This window comes from Columba livia, chromosome 12 (genome assembly GCF_036013475.1).
Source record: "Columba livia isolate bColLiv1 breed racing homer chromosome 12, bColLiv1.pat.W.v2, whole genome shotgun sequence".
Classification (NCBI taxonomy): domain Eukaryota; kingdom Metazoa; phylum Chordata; class Aves; order Columbiformes; family Columbidae; genus Columba; species Columba livia.
The window spans coordinates 497,917-525,475 of record NC_088613.1 but is presented as its reverse complement, the minus strand read 5'-3'; the positions used below and the strand labels follow the sequence as shown (position 1 = coordinate 525,475).

At 56.5% G+C, this 27,559-nt stretch overlaps 1 protein-coding gene across 5 annotated transcripts in view; it reads left to right on the top strand.

The window, feature by feature from the left end:
* OPHN1 (oligophrenin 1) overlaps nt 1-26,917 on the top strand; it is a 52,907-nt gene extending 25,990 nt beyond the window's left edge. For 4 of the 5 annotated variants that reach the window (XM_065077306.1, XM_065077310.1, XM_065077307.1 and 1 more), the window contains 18 exons: nt 561-665; nt 1,629-1,758; nt 2,983-3,083; nt 5,460-5,551; nt 5,661-5,739; nt 7,011-7,044; nt 8,057-8,119; nt 9,200-9,274; nt 10,899-10,983; nt 11,338-11,396; nt 12,575-12,680; nt 14,088-14,247; nt 17,955-18,102; nt 19,304-19,585; nt 21,820-21,985; nt 23,290-23,340; nt 24,038-24,088; nt 24,396-26,917. In XM_065077306.1, the coding sequence (XP_064933378.1) occupies nt 561-665; nt 1,629-1,758; nt 2,983-3,083; nt 5,460-5,551; nt 5,661-5,739; nt 7,011-7,044; nt 8,057-8,119; nt 9,200-9,274; nt 10,899-10,983; nt 11,338-11,396; nt 12,575-12,680; nt 14,088-14,247; nt 17,955-18,102; nt 19,304-19,585; nt 21,820-21,985; nt 23,290-23,340; nt 24,038-24,080 (1,779 nt within the window). In that variant the 3' untranslated portion in view covers nt 24,081-24,088; nt 24,396-26,917. The remainder of the gene's footprint in view (nt 1-560; nt 666-1,628; nt 1,759-2,982; nt 3,084-5,459; nt 5,552-5,660; nt 5,740-7,010; nt 7,045-8,056; nt 8,120-9,199; nt 9,275-10,898; nt 10,984-11,337; nt 11,397-12,574; nt 12,681-14,087; nt 14,248-17,954; nt 18,103-19,303; nt 19,586-21,819; nt 21,986-23,289; nt 23,341-24,037; nt 24,089-24,395) is intronic. The other variant, XM_065077311.1, reaches the window with a different exon arrangement.
* Nucleotides 26,918-27,559: the final 642 nt, after the last annotated feature.

Sequence of the window (27,559 nt, the reverse complement as noted above, 5' to 3'; positions counted from 1 at the left end):
CGTGGGTCACTGCAGCTGCACAGCCTCACCGGGGTTCGCTGGAGCACCTGGTGAGGCCACAGCCCTGCTCCTCCTGTCCGCGGGTCTGTCCTGAGGAGCAGGCTGCACGCTGTGTTACGAGGCATCTCCACACCTTGTGTGCGGTGAGCGTGAGCTGCCGTGGAGAGCATCGTCCTCTGCTGCGCTCAGCTGCCCGCGCGGGTGCCGCGGGACAAGCCGGTGCCTGTGCCGAGGACCCTGTCCCGGGTGGCTCTGTCCTTCCGCGGACGTGGCCGAGCGTGGGGTCCGGCGGGACTCGGGACAAGCAGCCTGCGGGGCTGCGCTGGTTCTCCCTGCAGGGTCTTTCGTTCTGGGTGTGTGTTATTAAGACGAGCGTGTGGGTGGTAGACTGGGGCCTTAGGGACTCTGTGGTGGATAAGTCAGACTAAAACTTGCATCGCTCTGAAATTGTAAGGAAAAACATTATATTTGTGTATGTAAATTCCGAAACTCTGTGTCCTGTCTGTCTTTCCTGAGCAGAAATACAGAAGTTTGATCTGTGTCCCTTCTGTCCTTCGCAGGTGCTGGCTTTTCTCCACAGCCTCTTCACTTACAACAACCTGACGGTGGAGCTCACGCAGGATTTCCTCCCTTACAAACAGCAGCTCCAGCTCAGCCTGCAGAATGTGAGTTCCTGCCCAGCTAAAGTATTTTTCGCATGTGACTTCTATTCTCATTTGTGTTTAAACGCCTCTGGTGGCAAGGCTTTTCCATGCAAAGCTAGCTGTCCGTGTTTGCGTTGTGGGAGGTGCAGATAAAGTTATTTCCCTCTCAGTTCACATGTTTTCTCCCTTCCCGCACAAGACAGCCTGCAGCAGGTGCTGTTGTCACGCTTTTCACTGTCTGGAAGGGGGGCTACTGCAATTATACCGTTTAACCTTGTGCATAAAAAAGCCTTAGAATTTCTTCCAATTTCATGAGATTGAAATTGTACACATCTTCTACAAAGGCTTCCAGTCGTGATGTTAACGGTGTCAGATCACGACGTGCCTCGGTAAGCCCCTCGCTGGCTGAGTGCGCTCCTGGGGAAATACCTGTGTCCTGTTTCTTTTATCCTCAGTCTGTCGTGGCCGACCCTCATTCCCGTGCGACAGCAGCCGTAAATGTGTGCCAAGCTGAGTTTGCTGCTGGCTTGTGAACTGGTCTGAGAGGTGTTCCATAAAACCCTCTTTAAAAGTGACCCCATGCCCAGCAGAGTAGCACGATCTGTTGAGGAGTCGGCGCCCGTGTTTGTGGAATACACCTGTTACCTGAACAGTGGTGCCGAGAGCAGCTCAGGGGCTCCCCTCGGCCTCACCTAGCTTTGGGACGTGCTGAGGTTCTTTCATTGAAAGAACAAGTGTCCTCCCAGTCGTGACTCCTCACACCATTCCACGCACGGTGTGTTAAACCTTGTCTGTTCAATCACGCTGTAAGAGCCCGGTGTTCTTAGAGCTGGAGTTTTCCTGTGGATTTGTGCAGTGGCTTCCACGTTTTGTACATTGGGGACTGATTAATTTCTGCCAGAGCACCTAGATTTTGAGCAGGGATACCTGAAGGTCGCTCTTTGTTCATGTTCAGATGTGCTTCTTTGTATTGTCTCTGAACAGACCAGGAATCACTTTTCCAGCACACGGGAGGAGCTGGAAGACCTGAAGAAGAGGATGAAGGAAGCTCCCCTGACCTGCAAGCTCCCTGGGCAGCCGACCATCGAGGGCTACCTGTACACCCAGGAGAAATGTAATGGCTTTTGCATGCCCCTCCAGGCGGTAGGGAAGGTGGGAGCCGGCTGTGCCGGGAGCCGCGGCGTCGCCCCGGCTGTGCGCCGGGATCCCCGAGCTGCCAGCCTGCTCGGCGGCGGCGCCCCGCCTGCCCCGGGTTACACGAGCCGTGTGAGCGAGGAGCTAATTGCCCTGCGCTCCAATTAGCTGAGACTAGACTGATGGCTCTGCTGCAGCGCTGGCGAGGCCGGAGCGCTGGCAGGTCGCACGTTGGCCGTGTTGATGGGAGCCGGGTGCCCTGCCCAGCGCTGCGCGGTGTCCGTGAGCGCGGCCGAGCGTTTTCCAGCGGCAGAGCTGCGCTGCCGGGAGCCAGGCTGCCTGCGATCCTGTGCGGGGTCAGATCACACAGGTCCAGTCCCTTACAAGTGCTCGTCGTAGCTTCACACAGCCGTGCAGGCACCAGCACTCGGGACAAACCTGTGTGCAGCGCTGTGACCTCGGGGTCTGCACACAACCTGCTCTGCGAGCGGTCCGTTTATGGATTATATATGCAAATATATTTATACATATATTTGTATGTATGTTTACCCTGCTTTTAAAAGAAGACACATGGATAGGAATTTTAGGCACAAGCAAATGTGGCATGTCCCTACGTGCCAATGGCTGTTTGCTGCCTCCATTTGTGTTTCCTCTATAAATGGAGTATGAAGAGAGTTGTTCCTCCAGGCACTGCAACTTAAAAAAAATACAGAAAAAATGTCAGCTGAAGTATTTAATATAGAGGAGTTCAGGTAAGACAACAAAGAAAAGTGACAATAAATCTAGCGTGGTATAAATAGGAACTTCAGAGTGGTTTAAAGATGCTGTTGTCTTTACTGCCAAGTTTTCATCAGCAGGAGAACATAGTGGTGTCTGTGTGAAACAAACATTCAAGCCACGTAGGATCCTGCCAGCATCGGTCTGGGCTGGGCTTGGCCAAACCGGCTTGGCTGGGGATCAGGGTCCCACAAACGCCCTTTCACCAGCCGCGTTTCGGAGCGCGATGGAGGCGGCTCCTCACCCTCCCCCCTTCCTCCCCCCTTCCTCTCCCCTTCCTCTCCTCCTGGCTCTTGTGGGTGGAGATGCTGGTGAGGGGGGTGTCCCCACTGAGGGGTGTCCCTGGTGAGGGGGTGTCCCCGCGGTGTCAGTCCCCGGAGCTGTGGGGCTGTGCTGTCTGTGACTCCAGCTCCTTGTGTCTGTGCAGGGGCGCTGGGCATCTCCTGGGTGAAATACTACTGCCAGTATGAAAAAGAGGCAAAGACCTTACGGATGACGCCCATGGACCAGAAGCCTGGAGCTAAACAAGTGAGTTTGTTTCTTGGAGGGATGTCTGCAGACACCGACCCAACCAGCGGGTCTCACCCCATCCCCCCGTGTCATCTCTGGTCGTAAGCAGACAGATGTACAAACACCACGGCCCCGCTGGCAGGAGCCATGGTCTGGCAGCTGGGGTCCCCTCACGAGCAGAGGGCTGTGCTGGGGTCCCCTCACAAGCAGAGGGTTGTGCTGGGGTCCCCTCATGGGCAGAGGGCTGTGCTGGGGTCCCCTCACGAGCAGAGGGCTGTGCTGGGGTCCCCAAGCAGGGCTGTGCTGGGGTCCCCTCACGGGCAGAGGGCTGTGCTGGGGTCCCCAAGCAGGGCTGTGCTGGGGTCCCCTCACGGGCAGAGGGCTGTGCTGGCAGAGACACGGGTTCGTGTGACACGAGTGTCATTCGAGCAGTGGTGACTTGCGAGTTTGGTCCGGTGTGAAATTTCTGCCTCTCTAGACAAGCTGATTTTTGCATTATCCACACAAACGGGCAGTGAACCTGCAGCCTGGTTTGCACATGAGCCTCTGGCCGTGATTCCAAGTGCTAGAATTGCTTGAGTTGCCAGCTGAGCGCTTCCAAAAGCAGGATTCTCTGCCTTTGCGTGTTTGCTCAGTCGCTGGTTTGTGGTTTTGATTTCTGTTTCCAGAACTCGTTACCGGCGTTAGGAGAGGAGGAGAGGGCAGTGGCTGCAGCTCTAAACTGTGCAATAGAGCAGTGATTTGGGGCACTCCTCCTTTCACAAAATGCTTCGGTTTTCAGCAGTGAGCGATGTGTCTGGGAGTGCCCCGCCGTTCCTAGGAGGGGCCGGGTCGGGGGGATGATGGAGCACAGCAAGTGCGGCCAGCGGGGTCCACCCGCCGCCTCCGCCGCGGAGCCGCGTCCCCCGGGGCTCCGCAGCCCCTGACCTCATGCTCTGCTCCTTGGCAGCCCTGTGCACGCTGCAGCAGTCACATAGAACATACTTTTTGGAAGCCCTTGGCAGAGACCTTGGCAAATACATGTCCGAAACATGGACTAGAGAGATCTATTGTCATCTCTGCCATAAACACATCTAGTGAGGGCAATTAACACAGGGCAGGGACTTGTAAAAATGTGAATTAGTGCTGTTCCCAAACTCTTGCAGTCTGGTAATCAGCACGTTTGAGTCACAGCTGCCACACAGCTTCAAACGCCACTGTTAAAAGAGTGCTCTTAAAAACCCCAAACAACCGGCACACACTGAAAACACGGCCGGGAGATTATCAGCACAGCGTGGAAGCTGGACGTAACCTGGGAGGAGGCTGGACGTAACCTGGGAGGAGGCTGGACGTAACCTGGGAGGAGGCTGGACCCAACCTGGGAGGAGGCTGGACGTAACCTGGGAGGAGGCTGGACCCAACCTGGGAGGAGGCTGGACGTAACCTGGGAGGAGGCTGGACATAACCTGGGAGGAGGCTGGACCCAACCTGGGAGGAGGCTGGACATAACCTGGGAGGAGGCTGGACGTAACCTGGGAGAAGGCTGGACGTAACCTGGGAGGAGGCTGGACATAACCTGGGAGGAGGCTGGACATAACCTGGGAGGAGGCTGGACCCAACCTGGGAGGAGGTTCCTTGTCACTCTCTTGGTTCTGCTCGATCCGCTCCTGCCGGAGCTCTGGCAGACACAGCCGTGCCGCTCGGGGCGATGAGCGTGTTCCAGGTTTGCAGCTCAGCCCGGGGGTCTGGTTGGTTTTAAGGTCTCCTGAGCATCTCTTCAGAGCTCCTGCAAGTCCTGGAGATCTCACAGTCACATCACAAATCGACTCTGCTGTGGAGTCAGTCAATGCCCCTTCGTTAGGGGACATAACGCAGAGGGCCAGAGCGCAGCCCGCAGCGCCGGCCGCTCAGCAGAGCGCGTCTGCTCTGGAGCCGGTCAGTTAGTGTTCTTTTTCTACAAAGTATTTTGTGTCAAGCTCTTTGTACCATGAATGCTATGGGTAAATGTTAGTTGGGACTGAGCTGTGTCAGATGACAGACAAGCATGGTCCTGGCTCCAAGACCCGTGCCTGCCTCCCGCGGGTGGTTCTCTCAGGGCTCCTGCTCTGCAGACACGTTCTGTTGCTGAGATATTCGGCGCTTGTTCGCAGGTAGTGCCATGAAGTCTAAAACATTCTGTAGCCGAGGAGAGGAACCCTGGCTCATGAAGCCTTTGATCTCTGCGTGTTGATGGGGGGAAGGACCATCTGTGCTCCCGGCGCCGATGCCATTGGACGGCAGGACACCCGGGAGCCGGTGCTCTGCGGGCAGTGCCGCACCGTGCCACACCGTGCTGTGCCGTGCCACAGGGTGCTGAGGAGCCCCAGGTCTCCTGGGCTTCTGTCCTCTGACCTTGGCTTTTGTTTTCTCTCCTAGGGCACCTTAGACCTGACCCTGAAATCCTGTGTAAGAAGAAAGACGGACTCCATAGACAAAAGGTTTTGTTTTGACATTGAAACTAATGAAAGGTGAGATGCTTCGTGTTCAAATGGCCTCGAAACAGATAAACCCTGTGAACCCGAGTGAAATCGCTCTCTGCCATTCATTAAAAACCCTTTCTCTTCATTTCCGGCGCAGGTCTGGGACCATCACGCTGCAGGCGCTGTCGGAAGCCAACCGCAGGCTGTGGATGGAGGCCATGGACGGGAAGGAGCCGGTGAGTGCGGGAGCTGCCGGAGCGCCGGTGCGCTGCCGAGCAGTGTCCTCTGCCGGCGGGTCCGCGGTGACACGGCCGCCGCTGTCACCTCCTGCTCTGCCTGCAGCGTCACTCAGCCCCAAGGAGCTGCGGTTGGGGGCTGTGCGGTTCTGTGGGTCACACACGGGTCTGTGCGGTTCTGTGGGTCACAGGCGGGTCTGTGCGGTTCTGTGGGTCACACACGGGTCTGTGCGGTTCTGTGGGTCACACACGGGTCTGTGCGGTTCTGTGGGTCACACACGGGTCTGTGCGGTTCTGTGGGTCACAGGCGGGTCTGTGCGGTTCTGTGGGTCACACACGGGTCTGTGCGGTTCTGTGGGTCACACACGGGTCTGTGCGGTTCTGTGGGTCACAGGCGGGTCTGTGCGGTTCTGTGGGTCACACACGGGTCTGTGCGGTTCCATGAGGCACACGGGTCTGTGCAGTTCTGTGGGTCACACACGGGTCTGTGCAGTTCTGTGGGTCACACACGGTCTGTGCAGTTCTGTGGGTCACACACGGTCTGTGCAGTTCTGTGGGTCACACACGGGTCTGTGTGGCTCTGCTGGTGGCACAGACTGCACCAGGAGCTGGTTTCCCCATGGCACCACAGAGCCGTGGCAGCTGCTGCCGGGCGGGAGGGTCGGGCCGTGGGGCTCAGGGCCGTGGGGCTCAGGGCCGTGGGGCTCAGGGCCGTGGGGCTCAGGGCTGTGGGGCTCAGGGCCGTGGGGCTCAGGGCCGTGGGGCTCAGGGCTGGTGCTGCCAGCTGGGCCTGTGGGGGCGCTGGGGATCCCCCAGCTGAAGTGTGTTATTATACAGAACACATGTTTGATTTTCTGTTGGGAACAGCACCTGCTGTTTATTGTTAATAAAAATTACAACATTTTTTCTGTATAGGATGACACTTAATCTTGACACTTACATTTTTAAAAGCAATGAAATGAAGGAGAGCCCCCGGCCCCTGCGTGCCGGGCGGCCCGGCTGCGTGTTTACCGGGCACCTGAAGGACAAGCAAAGTTCCCTGTTCAGTTTTTGGGAGACCTGTATCCTGGAAACAGGTGCTCCAGTGAAATGCAGCAACATCCTGTTTATTGTGTAGATAATGGTATCTTGCTTAATTATAAAATGACATTTCTTGGGGAGATTGTCTGGCTGTGATTGACCTTGGGTGATTTTTGGGGTGCTGCATTTTCTTTTGAAAGGAAACACCAGCTCACTCCCATTGTGTTCTTGTTTCTTCCTCCCCGTTTCAGATCTACCACAGTCCCATCACAAAACAGGAGGAAAGTGAGTAACTGCTGCTGCTGTTCCCGGAGCTGCCGGGGCCAGATAGGAATGAGTTGCAAGCGGTAAAATGTATCGTGGGCGATGTGCAGGTTTCATTTAGCAGAACCAGCAGGACGCAGGGTTCAGTTTGTGCCTCTAAATCCCAAAGTGACAAAGGGGAAGAAGGTCAGCGGGAGATTTCAGGGGCGTTTCCCTTAGCAAAGATTATGATTGGAAAACAGAGGTGGCATTTAGTCCCTGGAGCCGCCATCCCGCCACCCTGTCCCGGGTGTCCCCTCACGTGGGGGTGTCCCCTCCCCCCAGAAAACACAAACAGCTCTAGAACTGCTCAAAAAACCAAATCACCAGCCACAAAACAACAGCAAAAGACAACAACCAACCAAACAAAAGCCAAACAAAAAACTACAGCACTATATAGAAATTCGGTATAAAAGTCTGCACTGAACAGAAAAATATTTCCCATTATAACGTAGACAGTCCTTCCAGATATCCTGCGAACGTTGGCGGGAGTAGTAGCGTGATTGCAGAGGTGTAAATACGTGTATGGAGACAATCCCGCGTTCCCACCTGCGTCGCGACGCCGCGGGCGGGCGCAGCCGCGCTCCGGGGTCAGGGCTGGACCAGAGCTCGTTCTGCTCTTCCCAGCACATCGAGCTGTGTTGGGTTTGCTTTTTAGTCCAGTCGAGCAGATAAGCAGAAATTACCCGATCCTGTGATATGGAAAAGCTTTGACTGGATTTTGCAGTGCTCTGGAAGTGATTAATCAACTCCTTATCAGATACGAATTCACGTGTGGCAAGACAGACGTACGCTTTTATTATTAAAGAGAGAAAGGGGGTATGGAGCAATACTGTAACTCAAAATAAATTCAAGGAAAAATGGAGAACACGTGGAACTAATGAATCCTTGTAGGCTGCAAGGAGTGCCGGTGTTTTCCCGGGGATGCGGGTGCTGGGTGTGAGTGGGGCCGGGGCGGTTCCCGCACCGGTAACCCGTGTTCTGTTTGGCGCAGTGGAGCTCAACGAGGTCGGCTTCAAGTTCGTGCGGAAATGCATCAACGCGGTGGAAACAAAAGGTGAGGTGCTGCCGCCTGGCACCCGGAGCCGCCGCCGCCGTGGCGTTGCTGCGCGGCCCTGTAGTTAGGTTGTATTTTCTGTAGTTAGTTGGTGAGAGTCAGTGACACGGGACTTTAGCTGTTAACTGAAGAGCATGTGTCAGAGGAGTAGAAATCCTGCGCCGTCTGGAACGTCCTCATACCAAATTCTGGTTAGGGTTGAATTTCTGCCCTTGCTGGTTTCATCTGCCAGTTTCTCGCACTCAGCTCCGAGCCCACGGGTTGATGGCAGGAGAGCTCTGGTGTGCCTGTACTGGGGGACAGGCTGGGTTAACTGGGTTAACTGGGGTTAACTGGGGCACCGGCTCATTCAGCCACATGTTGTTGGAAGCAGCAGGACAGAAGCGGGGGGCTTTTGTGAAACGCCTGTACTTGTTGGTGTACAACACCTGTACCGGTGTACATGGCCTGTACCCATGTACATCAGCCTGTACTGATCTACATAGCCTGTACTGGTGTACATCAACCTGTACTGGTATACATCACCTGTACTTGTTGGTGTACATCAACCTCTACCGGTGCAGATGGCATGTACTGGTGTGCATCACCTGTACTGGTGTACTGATGTACACTGGTTGGGGTGTGGAGCTGAGGGTCCTAGGATGGGGATGGGGACAGAGCTGGGGTGCGGGGCTGGGGGTCCTGGCCAGATCCGGGGTGCAGGGCTGGGGCTGCTGGGATGGAGCCGGGTGTGGGGCTGAGGATGCAGGCTGGGAGGTCCCGGTCAGATCCGGGGCGCGGGGCGGGGGGTGCGGGCCAGAGTCCCGGTCAGATCCGGGGCGCGGGGCGGGGGGTGCGGGCCGGAGTCCCGGTCAGATCCGGGGCGGGGGGTGCGGGCCGGAGTCCCGGTCAGATCCGGGGCGCGGGGCGGGGGGTGCGGGCCGGGATCCCGGTCAGATCCGGGGCGGGGGGTGCGGGCAGGGCTCCCAGTCAGGTGCGGGTCCCGGCCGCTGCGGGTCCCGGCGGTGGCGGTGGCGGTGCCGGTGCCGCCAGGTGGGGCCGTCGAGCCGCGCCGCCGGGCTGACGCGCTTTCCCCGCCAGGGCTCGCTACCGAGGGCGTGTACCGGACCGTGGGCAGCAACATCCAGGTGCAGAAGCTGCTGAACGCCTTTTTTGGTAAGAATGAATTGTTCTGTGCTGCTAGCCTGTCTGGTTTCCGTATCGTTTAACAGGGACAGAGCGGATCAGGTTTCCCAGTGAGAAATGTCCGGCACCGCTGTTGGTCCCCGTGGCCCCACTTCACCTTCTTTTCTGGGCTTTTTTCTGCAACCTGCTCTGGTGCCTCTCCCGTTAAACTGCGTGTCTGTTTTGAGTGAAGAGAGCAGCCGTGAGACGGAGCGAGGCAGTGGCGCTGGAGCAGTGGGGACGAGCTCCCATCGTCTGCTGAAAACATTCAGGCATTTTGGAGTCAGGCTCTGGGGCCGCGTTCCTGCTGCGGGCCCAGCGTGCAGGATGGTGGCCAAGGAGAGACGAGCCCTCGCCCACGCTGCTCTGGAGAGCTGCCTTGTCCCACCTCCTAAACCAGCCCCCGGACCAGCACGGGGGACCCTTGGCCATGGGGGGTGTCATGAGAGCTGTCCCCTCCAGGGACGCCATCCTGCTGGGTTAAGGTGTTCACTGTACAGGCTGGGGTACATCACTGTATGCAATGTGTACGTGGGTTGGTTAATGTATGCATTTCTGTTGTGAACACAGACAAGTGAATGCGTTCCTGCGGTAAGCCCTGCAGAAGGTGCCCTGGCACCAGTACCCACGTGCCTTGGGCTCCACCGGCTCCCTGCGCACACATCTGGTATCAATGCAGTGTGCAAAGGCTTTACTCTGGTTTTTCACTATTGTTTACTATTGATTTTGGTATTGTTTGTTAAAGCAGCTGCTTTGTGGTGATGTGTAGCTGTCCCAGTTCCCGCGGAGCCGCGGCTGCACACAGCTATCCAGTTACACTAGCTGCTGACTAATTACTTAGCATAAGTTTTTATTGCTTCTTGATTCTCACCCTCTCTGTGAGTAGCTCTGTGGTTTTCTCATCTGAACCCCACCAGTGAGTGGTTTTTCGTTTTATTTATGGGCATTGGTCTGGTTGACCACTTGCCACCCCACTGTGTACAAACTCACGATGGAAAGTCCCAACAACACAGAAATAACTGCTGCTGCAGGATTTCATCCTGAACTTTAGTCACGAGATAGGTATTTTTTTGTCTCTAGTCCTATTTCTTTTTATAAATAAATCATGCAGCTTGTTTCTCGAGTCCAGCCGCCCCTCGTCCCCAGGCACGTCCTTCTCTCCTCCGTGCCCCAGCGGTGCTGGGCTGCGCGTCCTGCTCCTCCGCGCCCGGCAGCGACGGGATGTTTCCAGAACAGCCTGCAGGGGAGGGCGTGGAGCTGGACCTCGGCTTCCTCTGAATATCAGAAAGCTTGTCTTGGATCTGTTAAGTGTGTCCTTTCTGCCCGTCTTGGCTCTGCTGGGAAAAAACAAACTGTAGAGAATATGCCCTCACTGACTTTTCACCACTGCTTAAACATAACTGCTTCTTGCTCTGTCCCCATTAGCGCTGCTCCTCAGCCGTTCCCAGCGCTGACACTGGCACCGTTGTTCTGCTTTTCCCATCAGAGAGAACCAGCAGCTTTCCTGCTGTGCTGCGGGAGCTTCGCTTGTCTCCAGAGGAACCCCCGAGCGCCTGCTGTTCATGAGCAGCCTCCAAACGGGTCCTGGTTTAAAGCTATTTTGTTCTTCCTCCAGATCCAAAATGTCCAGGGGACGTGGATCTCCAAAGTGGCGACTGGGACATCAAGACAATCACCAGCTCACTCAAGTTCTATCTCAGGTAGCGCTGCAGGTCACGCCTGTCCCGCGTGGGCTAAGGAGCTTGGGGCTGGTCTGGGCAAAAAGCGCAGCGAACTGCCAGGTGCTGACATCTGGCTCTTGGAAAGGGCGGAGAAGTGGCAGAGGCTTTGGGAAGACAAATGGATTTTTCAATTTTAAGCTATTTTTTGAGAAATACGCCCATTGTAGAAACGCCACATTTGCTGGGGAGGGCCGATCAGTTACTGCTGGTGGGGGGAGATGCCCCGGGGAGCGGCGGTGCTGGGGGAGGAACGGGTTTTGGCGTCTCTCCTTTGCCATCAGCGGTGCACGGGCACTGCCCCGCAGAGCTCAGCCTTCTCTCTGCTCCTCGCAGGAACCTGTCTGAGCCCGTCATGACGTACAAGCTTCACAAAGAGTTGGTCCTGGCTGCCAGTAAGTCCCGCGGCCGCGCTGCCTCCCCGGTACGGCCAGATCCCCCGGTACGGCCGGATCCCCCGGTACGGCCGGATCCCCCGGTACGGCCAGATCCCCAGCACAGCCCCACACCGCGTGTCTGGCCACAGCCCCACAGGAAGAGGAGGGACCCTCTCTTCTGGGGCTGCGTTGCAGGGGAGGTGGCGGGTTTTCTTCCCTTCTTTCCTTTGCTGCCGCAGTTCTCGTCCCTCTAACAGGGCTCCATGCCCTCGGAGGGTCTTGGGAGCTGGGGGATGTCAACTCACCTGCAGTCAACACAAGTGTCCCAGAAGGATTGTTCCTCAGTAGTGTTAATACATTTATTTTAGAACCTGTGGGGAATGGGGCGTGCTGTTGTCACACAAATAGATAAGTGCTCCCTTTGGGTCATGAAATTTGCCCTGGGATGTCGAATTCAAAGTGTCTACCAGCACATGAAAGGTGTTTTTCTGCTGCAGCTCTTGGGACTGAGCTGCAACCAGTAGTGACAGGGATTAGCCCAGGTAAGATGGACATACCAACAGGATCGCCTGTGCTAAAGCGGCCGGTCCTCGGCTGTCCCATTGGTGTGGCTGTTTGTAATAAGCTGTAATGATTCTGAACTGGCTGATCCTGAGAGCGTGTTGAGAGCCAGCACGCTGAGATGGAGACCGGAGGGGTACAGGGAGACGCTCATCGCCCTCAGCATGAGAGTCCGGGTGTTTGGAAGCGCCGGCACGCTCCGAACCCGGGGGCGGAGGCATCCTTCACACCCCTGCCGCCCCGAGCCAGCCGGAGCACAGAATTCCCGCTTCTCTTCATTTTGGACCTTTCGAGAATCAATAACAATACTGTGTCTCCATCACCCGTGTCTGCCCGGGCTGGTGAGGTGCCTGCGGAGGGTTCGGTTGCGGGGTCCCCGGCCGTGCCCGCCTGCACAGGCTGCCCTGGCTCCCGTTCCGGCCTCATTTCGGCCTCTCTCCGATCCATTTTGTTCCTCACAATGATTACCCTGTTACCATAGTCTCATTTTCCTCCGCTTCCCGCCGCGGGTTTGGCCGGCCAGCCCCACACTGCACAGGAACAGCTCCCACAGATTTTTTTGGCTTTATCTTTCTCTGATGTGTTTACTTGGCAAGTGGTGGGCACAAACTTTCCTTTGTGTTATTGCTTTCCAGAGTCCGAGAACCTGGATTACAGGCTGGGAGCCATTCATGCTCTGGTCTATAAACTGCCTGACAAGAACAGAGAGATGTTAGAGCTCCTCATACAACACCTCGTCAAGTAAGCAGATGTTTTTCTCTGGATCCCAAGTAAGGGGGATAATGGAATCAGCAGAACAAGCCTCTTTTTGTGGCAGGTTTGCAAAACCATATCCACCACAGTGCCCCTAGGAGTGTAGGTCTGGAGGGCACGAATGGGATGACTGTGCTTGCTGCCCGCTGCGCTGAGTGCTGCTTCTCTTCTGTTGCCACTTTCACCCCGCTCTGACAAGAGCAACAAGGAAATAATTTTTAAATGAAAATACCCTCTGGTAACAGCTATAAATTGTCACCTCTCACTCCAGCTGACAAGAACACTAGGTCTGGTGTTTGGGAACAGCTGTGGGACCCGTGTCCGTGGGCTGAACACGCAGCATGCTTTGGTTTTATCTCCAGCTCTGTGGACTCCTGTCCTGAGCCCCCCGAGCAGCACGAGGGCTGGAGCGCGCCCGTCTGTGCCCCCCCGCAGGGGCCACGGCTGTGGGGTGACAGGGATCACGCTGGGACTGTGGAGAAGTCTCTTTCAAAACCGTATCAGAAATAAGCAGGGCTGATCTGGGATCGCTGTGCCCGACACTCGAAGGCGAGTGCTTGGCCCCTGGTGCCAGGGCCCCTGTTTGGGGGATCCCACCGTCTCTGGGGCTCCTGCCCGCCGTCCCGTTCCAGCTGCCCGTGCACAGTGTGCGGTTTGCAGAGCCCTTTCCTCGCGGGCAGCAGGGCTGCGTGTCCGACGTGCCGTCCGGTGAAGCTGACACTCGCTTGTGGTCGTTGTGTTTATTCCTTCAAGTGTTTGCTCTTGAGTCCTGCTCCCTGTCCCTCTGTGCTGACAGGAACCTCTCTCACAGCAGCGGCGCGGGGCAAACGCGGGGTCAGGGCCCCTCTGTCCCCATTCCAGCGCTGGAGCGGCCGTGCCCAGCGCGGTGGCCGGTGCTGCCCCGGCTCTCAGGGTCCTGCACAGCTCCAGGGCTGCTGGGGACCCAGCTCTGCCCCGGGAAAACAGGGGCTCTTTCAGAAAGAAGCTGCTGTAGAGATTAATCCGAACCTCCAAAGTGTGCGCCCCACATTCAGTCCTCCTCCTTCAGACAAAGGAGAAACTAAAACCAAAAGTCGGTTCTGGATAAACAGGATATTCCCATTTAAATGGTTCCTTTTGTGTGTGTGTTGCGCAGATGACTTTTCATGCAGAGTGAGAAGAGGAGCTGGAGTGGGAAGGGACACATAAAATGCTGTCGGCGTGTTGCTCTCCCAAACATGCGTGCCATAGCCAGAGACGTGTTATCTCTGGGAGAGCTGGGAAACAAATTCTGCTGAAACAGAATGAAGAAAACAGAATGACTGATCCTTACACTATCGTTTTCTATTGCTTGAAGTAAGATCTGTTTGAAAAAGCCCAAACCAAGCCCTGTTCCTCTTTCCCTCCTCTCTGCAGCGTGTGCGAGCACAGCCGGGAGAACCTGATGTCCCCGTCTAACATGGGGGTGATATTTGGACCGACCCTCATGCGGGCCCAGGAGGACACCGTGGCAGCGATGATGAACATCAAGTTCCAGAACATCGTGGTCGAGATCCTCATCGAGCACTTTGGGAAGGTAGGGGCTGCTCCGGCGGCTCCATCGCTCCATCAGCTGTTGCTGCAGCAACGAGGGAGCTCGGGTCTTTTTGCCCGAGTCTCCGCGGGGCCCGCGGGGTTTGTATAATACACTGCTCAGAAATGCTTGGGAAGGAAACACAAAGTATTGCAGCTGTGTTCCTCGCTCTTCCCTGTAGCTAGTTCTGAAAGAAGCTCTGACTCTAGGGATTTTTGCTTTTCTTTTTAAACAAGAGGAATCTTTATTGAAAAAAATAACCTATTCTGTGCCTGGAGATTACAGGCAGGCCTTTACATGTTCCTTTGCTGAAGGCAGGAGCCAGGCCGGAGCATAACTCGTTTCAATGGGCACAGTCCATGATGAGACACTCTACAGGGGAAAAACCAGAATATTCCACTGACTTCTGTATTAGTGCTTTTCTCCTTGTGCTGTCTGATACAGTGGCTTAGAGTTTTCAGGGTGGCAGAGGATGATAGAGTTGTATTTCGATATTTAAAACTTGAGCAGCATTTGCATTTGGATCAGCATTCCAGGGCCCAGATCACTCTCCTGTTAACAGCACTCGCTTTGGAGGAGCGAGTTTGGTCCTTCAGCTTGTCATAATGCTTGATGTTACAGAGTGTACAAGCAACCTCTTACGTTTTAGGGGAAAAGACAGTTGGAAGCCATCCTTTAAAGGGATGGGAAGTTGGAAGCCATCCTTTAAAGGGATGGGAAGTTGGAAAGCATCCTTTAAAGGCCGTTGTTGGCTGTGGGGCAATAGGGCAGTGCTCCCAGCAGACAGGGCAGCCCCCATGCAGAGGTGATGCTCCCTTTTTGGGAAGGGGAAATGAGGCCGGAGCTGAGAGAGCGGAGTTCTTGCCAAAGCAGTTGTGGGGTGGGAGCAACCCCCCGGGGACCAGATGGGTGCACAGGACTTGGTTGTGGTGCGGGGGTTCCCACCAGAGAAACGAGATGAAAGGGCTCGGAGAGGCTTTTGAGCATCCACACGAGAAGCTCATGGAAATCACAAGCCAGGCTCTGTGTAGGTCTCTGCGAATGCTTGTCGTAGGTTCCCGCAGCAGAACAGTGACTCGTTTGTGTGTCGGGTGCTCTCTCAACTCGCTGCACACCCCAGCCGGTCCGCCCCTCGCGCGCAGCCCGCGCTGCCGCTGAGTCAACACGCCATTTACACTGCCACCTCCAAGAGCTGCAGGTACAGCTTTAATTAAGCCAGACATCTCTTTGCTTGCTTTTAATTTCTTCAGATATAAGATTAAGTTGGTGACATTTATTAGATTGAGCTTGTAAGCGCAGCGTCAGAGTTGAGAGTGTCTTCAGCTCACACATGAGCAAACACTCTAAATGAGCCTGGAGGAAGAGCGGGATGTAGTTGATACGGTGCATTATGAACACTCCAAGGACAAAGTAACTGTTCATGAAGTCTTTGTGGACAATTCCTGTTTCCACAGCTTATGTTTCAGTGCCATGGTTAAATTAGATAAGTTGATAACTCTGGAAACACTGTCTTCCCTGTACAAACCTTCTAACTACGAGGGTCTGTCAATATCTTTGTACCTTCAGGTTGCTTAACTTGGGTTTTCATTTGGAAGGCAGAAGCAGAGCAGAGGCTGCACCCCCATCTTAGGCAGAGTAGTTTGCGGTGGGGTTTATTATGGGTTTCAGATGTTGCAAAGCATCTCATCAGAACAGCTTTGTGTGGTACCTGTATAAGCATCCATGGGGAAAACAATATTGGACTCTTGTCAAGATACAGGAATGAGGTTGATGTTTCCAAAACACTGCCCTGCTGCAGGTAATCCTTTGCTGTTTTAATAATGCGTGAGCTGCTGCTTTTACATCATGGGCTGTTATGTCACAGCAAATTCCTCTGAATCCGGGCAGGGGGAACACACCGCACTTGGTGTTCTGGAGCAGAGAACGTGTGCTGGCCCCGCAAAGGACAGAGACCCCAGCATTGAGCACCGGCAGCCCCGCTGTGCCCCCACTGTGCCCCCAACGGCCCCCGTGTGCCCCCGACAGCCCCGCTGGGCCCCCAGCAGCCAAAGCTGCCAGCTGGGGGTTTGGAGCTCGGCGGGGGCTCTGCCCCGGGTGTGTTGCTCCTGTCTCGGTGCAGAGCGGGGCAGATGAAGTCGGGAGCAGAGCCCGAGCGCATGGTGTCTGTACCAAAGCCTGGGCAGGCTGGGCTGGGACTCATCAGGTCCCCCCTCGTCCCCGCACTGCCCAGGACAGGAGGTGACAGCCCGGCTGCTGCTGCCCGTCCTCGCCCCAGCACACGCTGCCTCGGCCGGCGAGCACGAAGGACAAAGTGTTGTTCTCTCAGCGTGGCCTTGGCAGCCCCCGCCACCCCCTCTGTATTAACTTGCTCTTTAAAGCCTGATATAAATTCACACAATCATGGACTGGGTTGGACTGGAAGGGACCTCAGAGATCAGCCAGTTCCAGCCCTGCCGTGGGCAGGGACACCGTCCCCGAGCAGCTTTCCCAAAGCCCTGAGCACTCCAGAGGGCCGGGGCAGCGCCTCGTCACCCTCGTGGTGAAGAAATTGTTCCGTTAGTACCCACGGGAAAAACACACGAGCAGTTGGGTTGGTCCTTAATGTGGTGGTTCAGATCTTCAAGAGGCTGCCTGGGAGCTTGACTCTTTCTCAGCTCTTAAAAAAGCACTGACATGAATAAGAGCCTATAAATCAAACCAAGCGAAATAGGTGCCATATGACCAGTGAGAAAAAGAGATAAAACTCCTTAGCAGCATTGTTTTTATGCCAGTATTTCATCCAAGATCATTTTGTGGTACCACACGCTTCATTGTAAGCCAAGAGCCGAAAGGTTTTTAGTATTAAATCTCAAACAATGCGGTGGTTTGTATGGGTGCTTTCTGGAGATTATATCTCCTCACTGGTGTGGAAAACTTAAGATTTCTTAGAAACTGTCAGTTCAAAGCTTCCTTCATCTGCTCGAGGATCATTTGCTTCTGCACATTTCGTCTGTGTTTGTGATTTGGTGCATTAATGAGTTTGGCGTTGCTGCGGTGGGGGTGTGGGTGCAGTGGGTGTGTGGGCGTGGTGGGTGCAGTGGGTGTGTGGGTGCGGTGGTTGCGGTTGGGTGTGTGGGTGCAGTAGGTGTGCAGGTGCAGTGGGTGTGGGTGCAGTGGGTGTGTGGGTGCAGTAGGTGTGCAGGTGCAGTGGGTGTGGGTGCAGTGGGTGTGTGGGTGCAGTAGGTGTGCAGGTGCAGTGGGTGTGGGTGCAGTGGGTGTGTGGGTGCAGTAGGTGTGCAGGTGCAGTGGGTGTGGGTGCAGTGGGTGTGTGGGTGCAGTAGGTGTGCAGGTGCAGTGGGTGTGGGTGCGGTGGGGGTGTGGGTGCAGTAGGTGTGCAGGTGCGGTGGGTATGTGGGTGCAGTAGGTGTGCAGGTGCGGTGGGGGTCTGGGTGCAGTAGGTGTGTAGGTGCGGTGGGGGTGTGGGTGCGGTGGGCGTGCGGGTGTGATGGGGGTGTACATGCAGTGATGTTGCCGGTGCGGTGGGGGTGTACGTGCAGCGGTGTTGCCGTCTGTCCCCCTCCGGAGGGTCTGGAGGACACGGGGACGGGGGCTGGAGTGATCGCTCTTGTGGGACCGGGTTGGGCAGCCCTGGCTGTCCCAGCCCCCGGGGGGGTGACAGCTGACAGCCCCTCGGTGCCGGCTGGGCCGTCTGACCGTGTCTGCCTTTCCAGATCTACTCCGGCCCTCCCGAAGACACCGCCGCCCCCCCAGTGCCCCCTCCCAGGGTGGCTGCCCGGCGGCACAAGCCCATCACCATCTCCAAACGTCCTCTGAGGGAAAGACCCGTCTTCTTCGGAGCTTCTGTGGAAGACAGCGGAGGTCAGTGCAGCTGCTCGCGTGCCTCCCCTCGCTTACCCCCGCTCTCCCTCCACCAGCTTTCCAGGAGCAGCAGAAGGTGCAGCAGCGGGCAGCCCTTCCCATGGGCACGGCAGAGCGGAAGGAAAGCAGAACCATACTCGCACACAGGTTGCACCACCTCACAACTCAGACCCTGTGGGTGTTTCTTGCAGCCTCTCCCTCTGCTAAACCAGGACAAGTTCTTGAGATGAGAAGCCCAGGGGAAGGGTTTTGCAGCATCAGAGGCAGAAATGCAAAGTGATGCAAACACAACCCGGGAGCAGAGCTGGTGGGATGGGAGCTGGGGGCACTGCTTGTCCCACCAGAACGGAGCCGTCCCCAGAGCGCCCCAGCGGGGCTGGCTCAGCCACAGGCGATGGTGCAGCCAGAGCAAGAGCACCGGAGCACTTTTTCAGGACCCAGCGATAGGGTTTTCCAGAGCAAGTACAACTCTGCTGTTATGCTCATTTGATTGTAAGGAAATGGTAAGGCCCTTATTATCATATCAAAGGGCACATCAGTTTAAAATCGTGTTTCTCTCTGCACCCAATTTGCTTTAATTGTCATTGTAAGCTGTGCCCTAGATCACATAATCACCAAAGAAATGAAAAAGTCTTTTTCTCTGTTACAGTTTTCAGAGCTTTGATGGTGTTTTAGGCTTAATACTACAAGTGTACTTTTTGGCACTGGCAAAATATAATTGATTCAAATTGCTCTTTAGAATCACAACACTGCTCAGTAGTTAGCACTGGCCTTGCATTTACGTTTGTGGGAACGGGGAGCAGGAGCGTTAGCGTCCGGCCGCCCGAGGCTGCAGGGTGCAGTGGTTTCATGGCAGCGCCTCTGTGTCCGGCGCAGGGGTCTGCGGCACGCCGAGGGGCTTTGGGAGGTACACAGAAGCACAGCACGCAGCCTCTCGTGAGCAAGAGCGCTGGAAATTGAAAAGAAGCCCATAAGTATCTTCTGTTACATTCAGTGTTGTTTCAGTTTTCTGTATTCCTCAGCATTCCCGTGAGCCACTTGCTGTTTGCGTTGTGCTTGGAGTGAAGGTCCACGGCTGCCGAAGCAGCTGCCTCCTCCAGCTGGTCCCGCGGTGCTGCTCGAGCCGCACAGCTCGGGGACAGAGACCAGGACACCTCAGTGCTCCGTCCTAACCCGCGTCTGTCTGTCCTTGGCCCTGCAGGAGACCGGCACGGCCAGACCCCCAACGGCAGCGGTGGCACCGAGGTCCCTAAGCCGCTGCTCCGCAGCCGCCCGCCCGCGCCCCGGCCCGGGGGCGACGAGCCGCGTCCCCCCAGCGAGGGCCGGCCGGAGGCAGAGGTGGGACGGCTGGTGGCCAGGCTGCAGGATGGGGCAGCCAAGCCTGGCAAGGCAGCCAACGGGCTGGTGGCCAACCCAGCCCTGCGGACCAACACGCTGCAGGCCAGGAGACCCGCTCCGCGGCCGGGGATCCACGGCAGAGAGGGTGAGCGGGGCTTGTGTCGTCCTGGGGACAGCCCGAGGTGCCTGGGCCAGACGTGGTGTGCCGGGCCAGCCGGAGCGGGCGCTGCGCTTCTCGCCTCCAGCCCCTGGGGTAGCTCAGCGAGGGCGGGGGGCACAGCCCAGCTGGAGGGGTGGGCAGGGACCTGCACCCCAGGGCTCGGTCCAGCCGTGGCCTCCCCAGTGCTCCCGTTTATCTCAGACGGTGGGTCCCACCGGGCTGGTGCTTGTTGGGGTGGCTGCTGCGGGGTTTCGGAGCAGCCTGCAGAGCTGGGTGCCGGTGCCGGTGCCGGTGCCGCCTCTCCTCTCCTCTCCTCTGCAGATGCCAGCACATCAGGTGAAGCAGAGCAGGCTTTCCGTGCGGTAGCTGAGCCTCTGCTCGCACTGAGCTCAGCCCAGCTCAGCGGACTCATAAAATTCACGCTTGAGTAGCAATATAAAGGCCATTAAAGCCGAGGCAATTTGTACCCAGCGTAAGCGGCCGTCAGCGCTCTGCATTGTCAGCGCTCTCCACAGCACAGGCGAGAAAAATGGCTCAAGTCACATTTTGATTGCTGATGGTTTTGTGTGTCAGGGCCCCGTGATGCAGCCTCTGGCTTACCAAGGCTTTGCTGGGAACACGTATTTCAACAGTTCATCTGTTGTTGTTAAATATAAATAATCATTATTAGTTGTATTGTAATAAGCTTTACTCAGAAATTCATTACAGTCAGAAACAATTAGTGTGGGGCCCGCTCCGAGCTGGCGTTGCCCATTCCGGAGGAGGCAGGCGGGTGTGTGCAGCAGTTGCAGGACCGTGCACACTATGTTAATGCAGATATTTCACGCTGAGTTCTAGGAACTACGATGGTCATAATAGAAGTTATATTGTGCTCTGCAATTTGCCAGCTTTTCCTGTGCACTTCCCAGTGCTTTTCAGATGCTGTCGTACCCTGACAGCTTCACAGCCCTGTGTTCGGGAAATAAAAACCAGGCTGCATGCTTGACAAATGACTCCCATGTGCAACGCAGAGAAAGAAAAACGGCCCGACTGGGTAGCGCAAACATCAGATTGGTCTGACCGACACTACTGCCTTAATTTAAATTGGTTGCATAAATGGTAGGTGGAATTCTGCTTTTGGAAGCGTAAGATCGCTTTTAAAGTTGGTTTCTACATCAGCTGCATTTAGCGCTTCTGAGTGTTATGGATTTGCATTGTCACACATGCCGTGCTGACAGCGTGTCCTGAAGCGTGACAAAGCTGGCTGTGTTGATCCCTGAGCACACACACAACGCGCGGGTGGTAGTAACGCCACAGGGCGTCTGTTGGTACTGCAAAGCAGTGCCGGGGCGCGGTCTGAGCTTTTAATGTGCACGGTTTGGCGATCGTTTTTAAAAGCTGGAGAAACCAAGAAGTATAGGCTAAAGGATTAGAAAACAGGCTTTTTCCCGAGAATTTCGAGTTATACAGCTTACTGAGGAGAAAACTTAGGATCAGAATTTACAAATGCAAGTATGGAAGAGAGCTGGTTAAGGACTAGTGTTTGAACTGGCACACTGGGACATAATAATGTGTAACTAAGGGGTTGACAAAGCCTTGGTTAAGTAGTTGCAACAATTAATTATCTCACCAAATAGAGAAACATCTCTGACTGATTTCTAATCAGAACCAGGGCTGTCTAGCGGTGGAAACGTCCGAAGGAGCAGGAGCGCAGCCCTCAGGCGCTGGGAGCTGTGTGGCTGGCCGGGCAGAGCAGGGTTGCTGTCCTGTGACGGTGAAGTGAACAAGGAGGGTGGCTGGGTCCTGGGGAAGAAAAGCGGCCGAGGCAGGAGCTCTGGTGACAGAGCAGCGAGCGGGGACAGCCGTGTGTCCGTCTGCGATCAAAGCTTGGGACACAGCAGCTCTGGGCTGGTCCTCTGGCTTTGCAAGAGCAGCTCTGCACAGGGTTTGTTCAAGAAAACTTGTCATTCCCAGGCAGCATCATCTTTGCAGTTAACAGCTCCATGAAGTTTGTCATCAGAGGGTCCAGCGTCAGCGCCTGTTAGTGCTGGGCAGGATGGGAACTGCCTTTTCCTGGGACTTTTTCCCCAAATCCTGGCTATTGGCTGCTGTCAAAGAGAGGGTGTTGGGCCAGGCAGGCGGGCAGAATGAAGCTCATGGACTGGTTTAACGCCTCTTTGTGAACATCGAGCGCTCCACCAAAGCTTCGTACTCAGTGTTTGTGATCCCCACCCTTGCAGGCGAGTGCGACGGTGTCCCCAAGCCGCGATCCCATGGCGATAAGCCCGTGATAACGCGTCCCCCCGTGAGACCTCCGGACCCCCCGTGCAGGGCTCCTGTCCCCGCCCGGCTGGAGCAGAGGCCGGATCTGATCGCAGGGACAGCGGAGGAGATGCCTTCATCCGTGTAAGTCAGCGTCCTCACGGGCAGGTGGTGCCGGGCGTGGGTGGAACGGGGTCAGCCCGCACAGCAGGAGCTGGTGTCACCTACCGGCAGTTTTGGTTTCCAGCACCGGTGCTGTACAATGGCTGGAGCCCGTGGGTGTCCCTGTCAACCCCGGTGCAAGCGCGGGTTTGATTACGTGTTGGAAAAGCTGTGCAGAGGGCAGGGCCTGGGAGGAGAGCTGCCCCAGGAAAAGCAAACACAGCCAGGGAGAACAGAGCTCTGAACCTTCCCCAGCACAGCCCCGGGCTGAGCTTGGTCCCGTCACCCGCTCTGCGGTTTCTCCGCGGGTGAAGCGGGGAGCCCGGCCCGGCTCTGAGCAGGGCGCTCGAGTGAGGCGCTTCCTGGGAAGGATGGGATCCAGCCTGGAGCTCTCAAAAGGAAGTTGGATGATGTTCAGCTTCATCATCAGATTTCTTTCAGATTTTAAAGGGACAGAAACTCTGCTGGCTTCAATGGGAATTAAGAAAAACGGCTGGCTAAATACAGGGGGGCTGAGCCCGGCAGGCAGGATGGTTTGGTGGGGGCTGCGACCTGGGTGCTGCCGCGCAGCCAGCAAAGGGGCGCGTTTCGGTCCCTGCCACCCATCAGGGCAGCACTGCAGGTCTGTGCTAACACCCCTCACCCCGTGCTCTGCACCCCTGGGCGCCTCCACACGCGGTGACGCGAGGTGCAGTGTCCCTGTGCCGTCCCTGCGCTGCGGAGCTGCCAGCCCGCAGGGACCGTCCCCAGCCCTGGGACACGGCTGCCCTGGCGCGGCTGCCCAGGCCGCTCTGCGCTGGCCCCGCTCTGGGACCGTCCCAGGAAAGCTGCCGTGCCAAACCCTGCGCTTGTGCTTTTAGTCCGGCAAAGCTGCTGTGAAGTTCAGCACCCGCGGGGCAGGAACGGGCTTTGCCTTTGCCCTCCTGAGTCACTCGATAAAGCTTTTCTTTCTATGAGGAGAAGCTGAATATGAAGCACATAAAAACTGAAGGAGAGGCCATAAAAACTGACGGATGCAGGTTTATAAACCAGCATGTAGTACTATAAGCAGGAGCATGGAAATAAGCAGCCAGCGAAAAACACTGGGGCTGCTGGGCCAGGGCGGTGTGGGGGCGAAGGGAACGGCGCTGGAGCACCCGGAGCCGCCTCCGCAGAAAGACACCGCTCGAAGGTGACCATCTGCGGCGTCCGCTGGTGATACCGCTCTTTTCCCTGGCACAGATGAGATGTAATTAGCAAATGGCCTTTTCAGATAGCTGGAGTGACCTCCCGTGTTCTCTCTGCAGGGTGGCCTCTAGGACAAAGTTCTTTGAGACGGCTTCGCGCAGGGGCGGCAGGTGAGGCTGGCGGGGGAGCGCTGCGGCTCGGGGCGCCCGGCCCTCCTGCCCGGCGGACGCGGCGCTCAGCGGCGCTGCTGCAGCGGACACGGGGCTCAAAGTGTGAAACGCGAATCCAGATACAGACAATAAGTTCGATGTAAATCAGCTAAGCAACGAACGTATCTCTGGATCGTGTTATCGTGCGTGTGGATCTAAGCGCAGTACACGCTGTACTTGCCTTCAGCCTTTGTGAGGAGCGGAGATGAGATGTTGGGAGGTGCGAGGAGGGCTGGGCAGATTAGAGACGTGAGAGCAGAGGGTGGATCGTGCACACAGCGTGCAGGTGCAGCTCCGCCGCGGGGCCGTGCGCCGGGACGGGTGCTCCTGGGGCAGCGGAGCCGTGGGGCCGGGCTGGGGCACAGCGCTCTGGGTCGCAGGTGTTGTGCTTTGTGACAGCACGTTTCATTTGCAGTAATATCTGCTCAAATAAGCTCAACTTCCCGCCTTTAAAAGATCCCCAACCTCTGCCAAAAGTGTGAGCCTATCATGTCAGTGATAAACGTTCTCTGTTAGTGCTGACAGTGAGTTCATTTGTTACATTGAAAAATACGTCCCTGACCTGTTGTTCCCCAGCCCTCTGTTTATGTTTGTGGGTCTGATTTGGAGCTTATTGTGCTGATTTTTTTTCTGTTTCCTTGTGCTTCCTTAAATACAGTTCTCCATCACCGCAAGGCAGGATCCCAGGTGACGAGAGCTGATGCTGAAGGTACGTGTTTGTGACAATAAGCCAAGCACACATGACATCAATTCAGCATTTATGGGTGGTGGGAGTGCAGTGGAGGAAAAGGGAACCTTAAAGAACCATCAGGAGCAATGTCCTTCCCCTGGGAGACCCTTGCGGAAGGAAGGGTGAGGACGGGGGGTGGTTCACACCCTTGGCTGGGGTTCTGGCCAGCAGCACATGGGCTGCTCTGCCCTTCCCAAGCTGCACGAGTGCTCAGGGCTTGTCTGCTTGTGGCTTTGCCATCGCTGGTGAATTTGTTGCATAGAGCATCCTTGTTTTCTTCTTCCAGCCTGTGTATCCTCCTCAGCCCAGCGAGACCCGGGAGATTTTCTGTGCTTGTGAACAGAAGTGTCTCAGCTGAGACGTTGCCAGTTCCAGTGCCCCTCAGAGCAGCTAACTTTCCGGATGATTCCCGAGCATGCTGTTAGAAGTGGCTCAAGAAATTAGAAGAGAGGGAGATGAAGATGGAGAGAAGACCCTACGCACACGTTTGTTTGAACTTTCCCCATCTGTCACCCCTCGACTCCACGCGGGCTGGACGACGCTCGTGTGCCCGCGGGGCTGGGAGCGGCCGTGGTCCTGCTCGCGTGTTGGGACGCGCGCCCTGGCCGGGGTGACCTCGGGCTGACGTTGGACTGGAAGCGCGAGGGGCTGACTCCCTGTGCCGGGATGCAGGGGTAGGGCGACCGGAGTTTGGGTTGGCCCCTACCCATGAGAAGCTCCTTCTTTATGTTGTTTTCCTCGCTCAATAAGCTATCGTGTGTTTGTCAGTGTGTAGGAGAGCAGCGCATGTTACTGGAAATGCTGCTTGTGCTAAGGCAGGACAGGGACTGTGGGACCCTCGTGCTCAGCTCTGGGGACAGCTCTCCATCTCCTTCCTGGTGTCAGCTGCCCCTGTCCCGGCAGATGCGGTGCCGGGGGCTCTGCCTGCACGGGGCCGTGTCCCCTGCCCGTGGGTCAGCTTTGCTGGGCGGGCCAGCGGCCTCCGAGAGCACGGCCGGGAGGAGGCAGCAGACAGCCTTCCTCCTTGTTGTCCTCATCCTCCTCATCCGCCTAGTCGTCCTCATCCTCCTCTTCCTCCTCCTCCCGCCGCGTGAGCCGCTCTCCCACCAGCTCCACTTCTCTGGGCCCACCCAGAAGCCTCCGTGCCCAGAGTTACTCTGGTGGGCCAGCACGGAGGTGATGAGGAACCGACACTTGCCGAATACGGGCCAAAGCCCACTGTTTTTCAAAGAGGCGCCCGGTTTCTTGTTTGCTTGTTACATTGAGTTACAATCCAGGAGATGTCCAGTCTCCTTTTCCTGAGCAGCGACTGTGTAGGTGATGCCCTGCGGTCTGGCAGGGTTTCTCCTGCCAGGACCCCTGATAAGAGTGGAGGCTTGTTTGTGGTTCCAGCTGACACCAGGGCTTGTTCTGAGCCATAGCATTTCCCTGTAAATAGGCAACAGGCGCCTTCCCTGCTTCCCCTCACCAGCCCAAAGGCAGCTTCACCATTTTGAATGATTTTCCATGGGTGCTGGGACCATTCCCAAACCAGTGACCAAACCTCCCTGGCAGCTGCATCCTGGGTGCTCCATCCCTCAAGCATCCCACCCTGCCCGGTGTGGTTTGCTGGGGATGTGCCGTGGTCCCTGCTGTGCTGTGTCCTGCCGCTCGCCGTGTGTCTGTGCCCGGGGATGTGCCGTGGTCCCTGCTGCGCCGTGTCCTGCCGCTCGCCGTGTGTCTGTGCCCGGGGATGTGCTGCGGTCCCTGCTGCGCTGTGTCCTGCCGCTCGCCATCTGTCCGTGTCCCGCGCCCGGCTGCTCTGCCGCTGAATGTAACTCTGGCCTTGCGGTCACACGTGTCGTGTCCACGGTGCTGCCGCTGCCACGGGCTGCTCGCTCCTGTGCTCCTGCTTGGACAGTGGCATGTAAAAGTGGCTTTAAAAAAACCAATGTGATATCAATGCCTGGACTGTGTAACACACACTGGCATCTCAGGGCTTTGCGAAGCTCCGGTGAGCCGTTCTGCAGCCGCCTCTGGCCAGCGCCCGGGGAGCGAGCGGCACCAAACCACGTTGTGTTGTTCTGATCAGGTGTCTGAGGGCGGCGAGACTGTGAGCCCGCGGGCCTGAGGCAGCACAGAGGTTCCAACCAGCCCCAAATGGCTGGGGGTGCTGGGGACGCCTCCCAGGGTGGCTTTGTCACCTCCTCCTGGGCTGGCTGTCCCAGAGGCCACCGTTTCCCTGACACCGTCCCCTGTGCCTGCGGGTTTGGGCAGTGCCGGGGTCCCAGGGAGCGTGGTGGCTCTGCTGGTGGCACCTGCAGTGCCCGTCCTGCTGGGAACAGTGGCTGCTGTGCCCCCCTGCTGCTCATGGATGGTGACACTTGTGTCCCCTGCCCAGCACTGCCCCGTGGGACAGCCGGGTCTGTGGGAAGGGAGAAACGTGGGGGAGTTTGGTTTTCAATCTGACATTGTGAACAATGGAGGGAAACAGCTTGTTAGAAATGGATTTTGTGGTGACCTCCTGAAGTCGTTTGTCATGTGTGTCTGTGGTGGTTTCCTCCTGCATGCACAGCGGAGCGCTGGGACCAGCGGCAGTGGGGCTGTGCGGGGCTGTGCTGGGCTGTGCTGGGCTGTGCTGGGATGTACTGGGCTGTGCTGGGCGGTGCGGGGGCCATGGGGCGCAGTCCCACTGCTGGGGACATGGAGTGACACGGGGACGCGGGGTTGGCCCTGTGCAGGGCCCTGGACGTCGCCGTCAGAGCCGTCTGTCATGTAAAGCGTAGGCTACTCCAAGTGTTTATAAAGTTTCCACGAGTTAAAAAGAAAGACGAGTCTAATTGTGCTTTATTTGCTGGTTTAGCGCTGGGGGGTGTTGCGCCACCCCCGGGGTCCCCGCCTGCACAGACACGGGCTCCGGGAGCGCCGGCAGCGCCGGCTGAGGCAGCAGCTCGAGGTTTGGGGGTCTGTTTTTTCGTGGCTCCTTGTTCCTCTGCAAAGTTTGCTGTAATCTTTCCAGGGGTGGCTTCCTTCGGAACAACCAAGTTTCAGGGAAAGAAACCGGTTTCTTTTTCCGTTGGCCCTTGTATTAAAGGATTATGGACTGGAACGAGCACCGGGGCGCTGTCCCGGCCGCGTGGTTTTGCTTCTTACGGAAACGTTTGGATTTCATCTGAGCAACGAAAATATTTTTCTAGCATAAGTAAAACCTTGTAGGTTTTTATACAGAGAAAAGCTATCAAAACAAGAAGATTCAAAGCTGGAGGCTGGGCCCCCGTGAGCGCCTCCCCGGGGAGGAGTTTGGGGAGGTTAAAGGCACACTGCAGTAGACACATCTATATGATAAATTTAGAATTGAAATGTACTTAGTCGAGCACTGGCATCTTAAATTTATGTGCTGCACGGAGACCCACGAGCGCCCAGGAATCCGCCCACGCGGGACTTATTGCAGGATCAGAGTCAGTTTTAAGC